At 33.7% G+C, this 5536-nt stretch overlaps 1 protein-coding gene across 1 annotated transcript; it reads right to left on the minus strand.

Moving 5' to 3' along the window:
• Positions 1–1724: 1724 nt before the first annotated feature.
• Positions 1725–3136, minus strand: LOC107946341 (uncharacterized). Its single transcript, XM_016880612.2, has one exon. The coding sequence runs from the start codon at positions 2894–2896 to the stop codon at positions 1874–1876; it is 1023 nt and encodes a 340-aa protein (XP_016736101.2). The 5' UTR covers positions 2897–3136; the 3' UTR covers positions 1725–1873.
• Positions 3137–5536: the final 2400 nt, after the last annotated feature.

The following is a 5536-nucleotide window of genomic DNA, read 5'->3' on the forward strand; positions in this document are numbered from 1 at the left end:
AATAATTAGCATCCGAAAATAACCATTAAATTTATCAGTGTCAAAGCTCCATCAGATTATTGTTAAACAAAACATACCTTCAAATTTAAAAAATTACTAAATTAATAAAAACACAAATACATAAAAAAAAGTTCATCATCTCTCTTCCATTCATCTTTAACAAAATTTAATTGAAAAAAATTATTCAACTTAAATTGATTTGTTACTGTGTGTTATATATACCTATTTGATTACACCGAAAAGAATGACTCTACCAAATAAAATATTACTTTTTATATTTAAATTTTAAAAAAACATTAAAAAAAGGGGCACAGTGGACTGATGGCACCATTCTAAATGAAGCCTCCAATAAAATAACATTTTTTAAAATTAAAAAAAAACCAAAATAAAAAAAAGCCTCTCATGTAAAAAAAGTGGTGGCCCATTCTTAATGGCTCCACCAAAAAATGAATTGTTTTTTTAGAAGTCTCCAAATGCTTTTTAATTGAAGTATTTCCTTGATATTTATATAGATGACATAATTCTCTTTGACACTACCAAAAATTTAATTTTTTTTATTCAGGTGGCTGGCATGGCATGTTGGTGGCACCACTCTCTTTGGCTCCACCAACTTTTATTGTTCATTTTAGGTCATTTACGTATAAAATCAGAATAGGAGATCATTTAAGTAATTAATCAAAATTTTAGGGTCATTATAAAAAAAAAAGCCTCAAAGGAACCATATATCATGGGCATATTTCTCTTCCATGAAAGTTTTGCATGCTGCAGCATTCTCATATGCAGATTTGGGGAAGTGATGTGGATGATAGGTGCTCCACATCAAGGTATTGTGTGTTCCTTGGATCAAAGTTAATTACATGAGGCTCGAAGCAACGTTGGTGTCTTGGTCCACTACGGAGGCAGAATATAGGAGCCTTGCTCATGTAGCATCAGAAGTAATGTGGGTATAAGCTGTCTCGGGGATATTGGAGTGGACATTGTTGATACTCCAAAAATTTAGTGTGACAACACCAATACAGTAAAACGGCTGCTAACCCTGTTCTGCATGCTAAAACTAAGCATGGCAATCATGATTTGCACGAAAAAGTAGATAGGGCCTTGCTTCAAGTTAATTATGTACCAGCTCACTTGCAAGTAGCTGATGTTCTGACCAAGCCAGTGTCTGTAGAGTCGTTTGTTTCCTTGAGGGAGAAACTTTGCGTGTTTACTGCAAATCAATTTCTAAACCAGAGAAAAGAAGAAGCAGGGCGAGAATTGTAAAGTCAGGTTTTTTTTTTGCTTCATTAATTCAGAACTCTGTTTCTTTCAAGCTTCTTAGAAATTCTATGCTTTCTTTGCTGCACCTCCCATTCTCCGTTTCTTAATATCTTGCATTTCTTGGCTTAATCCCGTGTTACACTCACGATCATCACTGGTTTTGCACACTCTCACTTGGACAACCACTTTTGTTAGGCTTGGATAACAAACCTCGAATCTCGTTGGTCTCAGCAAGTCATCCGCTACACTTTTTTTTAGAGAGAAATGCTTCAGCTATATTGGATTAAGATATGGTTCATGTCAGTGAGATTTGATGTTTTTTTTTTTTAACTTAGGAAGATAATATAATTCCAGTTTCAACCTTGTTATGAATATCCAATAAGGTTTTGGAATTGAAAGATACTCTTTCTACATCCAACTACCTGGAAAACAAAAGAAATTACTTTGGTTGAGATTCACATTGGTGCTACCTTATGAACATCTTCTCTTTTATTTAAAAAGGCTGTATACCAACAATGAATACATTTCTCTATCAAAACAAGCCACTCGATCTTAGACATGAATACAAAGTAAAAAACAGAGATTAAAAATTTGAAAGATTGGGGCTATAAGAATTTCATTTTTCTGGTGATTTGAAAATCCATCGCCATCCCTTGAAACTTTTTCTGCTTTGTTTGATCTCTCTTTCAGCCACTGTTATCTGACATGAACTTGCATTTTCAATGGAGCAACCATTTCTCATGCTGCCAAAAGCTGACAAAGCACCCTTAGTCTCTGCTTGAAAACCAAATTTTAAGTCAATGAAGCCTGAATCATCATCCCCACCATTAAAATACCTTTGCACCAGCCTGTTTGCACCACCATCAACTTCCATGAAACCCCCACCACCAGCTTTTCTCGTAGCTTTAAAATCTGCTGCACTATCAGAACCGCTTTTCCTCGGTTCTCCTAATTCACTAAGCCCACTTTTCCTTTCAGCATCGAAACCCAAACCGCCATTGAAACCAGAACTCCGAGCAGCTGAAATGGAGCTCCTAGCACCTGAAAATTTCGTCAAATCGCCTCTATCTTCCGATCCAAAAAACCCACCACCCCTGAAACTACAAAGAGACCTTGACCTTGATACGCCAGTGCAATCAACGACCAACAAATCGCTTTTCTCATCAACTCCACCTTCACTCTTACCACAATCATTACAATCTTTGTCTCTTTTTTTCCCGAACAATCTCCCAATCCCCCAAAACCCATTCTTTTTCTTGATCTCAGCGCAGCCACTATTGCTTCTCTTGATTAAGAAGATCTCTTCTGATTTGTTTCCAGCACTAGTACTCCTTCTAGGCTTGGAATTCGGAACTTGCTCCTTGTTTTCATTCTCAATCAAGAACGAGACACGCCCAATGCCGGCTGCCTCACCGCCGCGACCAGCGCATGAACAAGACGAGAAACGCTGAACACCACAATCTGAGCAAACCAAATTGATCAAACGATCTCTGAGACAATAAGCACATACACCAGCTGAAGATAGTTGCGGATGTTCCTTACATAGAACATTCGATGAAGTTCTATTATAATCATGGAAAATATCAATGTTGTTGTACACTTCCACTGCTTTCCCTCTTTCATGGCTTATCTTCATCATCAAATTCTCAAAACTTGGAAGGACTGGCTTATAGGAAGAAGTGCTTATCAGACAAATTGAACAGAAAACTCATAAATCTAAAGAAGTATAAAGATCCAAATGCTTTGCTTTAATGGGCATATACAACTCATCAAGGAAGCAAAGCAAGCAATGCTTTTTTTTTTATAAGGGTAGGATTGTCTAAAGAAATAGAAATTAATATCCATTGAAGATTTAATACAAATGGTTAATTATTTCATTTGCGGTCCCCTGGACAATTTAACAAATATTATTACAATAAATATAGATATCTGATAGCTTTGATTTTACCCGGTGGGATGCATGGGGTAGAGCTTCATTTAGGTCTTTAGAGTCCCACCTTGAAAGAAAAGTCATTTGAATCATTCATTATATGGTTCAAATCCATCAATCTATTACGTGTTTTTGTCAACTTTCTTTTCCCCTGGATTTTTCTCCATCGTCTTTCTTTTGTATTGACTTTTTTTCCATGTTAAATGCTAACTGACACCCACTCTCTACTCAATGTTTCTTCGTTTTTCTTCTATTATTGGATTGATAGAAAGTTAACTTGCTCCACCTTCTTTGGCAACTCTGCCACGGTTCATGAAACCCACCTTATCTTATTTGCTATCTTTTTTTTTTCATTTTCTCGTATTTATGTTTAATGTTTGTGTCGGAGGTATATTTTGGTATACCAGTTTTCAACACATTTATTGATTTTGTCAACGTATAGTCTTTTGTTGTAAAAATTATACCATTCTCTTAAAACTGAATTTTCTTTTAACCCGAAAAATATTTATCAAAGATATAAACTAATGGCTAGTTTAACATTACTTAGAAAAGTGATTTTGATAGTACATAGTTAGATGCATCTTTTGGTAGTGCCTCTACGGCATTTTCTTGTGTATTTGTTGTTAGCTTGTAATTATACTTTACATTATTTTAATATCTTTTGATAAGCCTTATAGGAGAGTTGTTAATTTTTGTAAGGTTACTTGGGGTGAGTGGTTGTAACAAGTCGGAGTTATGTATTGGGACTGCAATTACTTCTTATGTAAGAGTAGTTTGGGCTTTGGCCTATAGATTTTTTGACCGATTGTGAAATAAATCATTCACTAAAGTTCTTGAAAAATCGGGTTTGGAAAACGTAACGAGAAGTAACTTTAAGGAAAAAACTAGAGCTATAATTTTTTTTCCAAAACTAAAACTTGGTTATGATATCTAAAGTACGACTAAGTAGTTTTCTCAGCTATCCTCAAACTCATGTAAGCCGGTTTGCTTCAAATTAGAAAAATTTTCACAAAATTATGAGTAAGGCAATTTCACAATTTCTCTAAATTTTTTAGCCAAGTTGTAAATAAATATATATATATATAGAAATTTTCTAAAATAATTTCTTCTGCAAATTTTCTCTCTACAACTTTCTCTTGAATTTAAGTCTGTGAAAAATAATGACAGAAGACTCTTTTTATATAAAGAGAGTTTAGAGAGTTCAACTATGATTAAACTTAATAACTTTAATATTAAATTAATATAATACTTATCAAGATAAATATTATGTTAAATTTAATATTAAATCTTATTAAATTAATAGAATATTTATCTACAAGATAAATATTAAATTAATTTTGATATTAAGATAATCACTTTAATATTAAATTAAAAAAATACTATTAGGATAAATATTAAATTAAATTTTTTAAAATAATATTAATTTTGGAATAATTAGTCTGAAATTAAATAATTCGATAGAGTCCGGTAGGAGTGTGATTCATCCACACCCTCATAGCACCCCAAGTCGATTCGGTTGTAGCCGATTCGATCCGGGTCAGTGACCGCCCGATCAGTCCGGTCTTGCCACCAATTGAATCGTCAGCCCGGTTTCACCTATCAGGCCTGATTCGACCCATTTTTGGGTCTCAATCTCGATTTTAGGTTCTCGGGTCCAATTATCGATCTTAGGTCCAATTTCAAGTTCAATTACCCATTGGGCCAATTATTAACTTGAAAATTAATTTCCAAATTAATTTTCCAAAAAATCATTTAGATTTCAAATTAATTTTTCAAGAAAATTCTTTAATCAAATTCCCTAGTTGAACAATTCTCACGACTGTCCAATTTAATTCCACATCGAATAAATCAACTAAAATAAATTATTTTAAAGTCGTAGAATTTTCTTTTGATTCAAATGCAGTCCAATCAAGCTTTTATTGAGCTATCGAAAGGACCAGTCGTACATATATAATTAGACTCAAGTTATTGCAATTATGTCCAGAAATATCGTTCCGATAATTCGCTATTCACTTAATTATAGAGTCAGTCCACAAGAAGTACCATGATTGAAAACTCCTTATTGTATACTCTTTACGAAAGCAATTCATCAAATTGCTTTGTCCAATGACCTCGTCATGTGTGTGTTACCCTCATATGATATTCATGGTTCCTTTGAGTTAAATTCATTCACTTAATACAATCCTATTTTATCTCATCGTCACCATTGTGTCTTCTTAATGATTAATATGATCACTATCAACAAATAATGTGATAAATTACTTTTTCGAGAATAAGTAACCTGTGGCCACGTTCCATATTTATCAATTCACACAATGCCAATGAAAGGATATCGCTAACTTTTTAATC

The sequence above is a fragment of the Gossypium hirsutum genome, chromosome D12, assembly GCF_007990345.1.
Source record: "Gossypium hirsutum isolate 1008001.06 chromosome D12, Gossypium_hirsutum_v2.1, whole genome shotgun sequence".
NCBI lineage: Eukaryota > Viridiplantae > Streptophyta > Magnoliopsida > Malvales > Malvaceae > Gossypium > Gossypium hirsutum.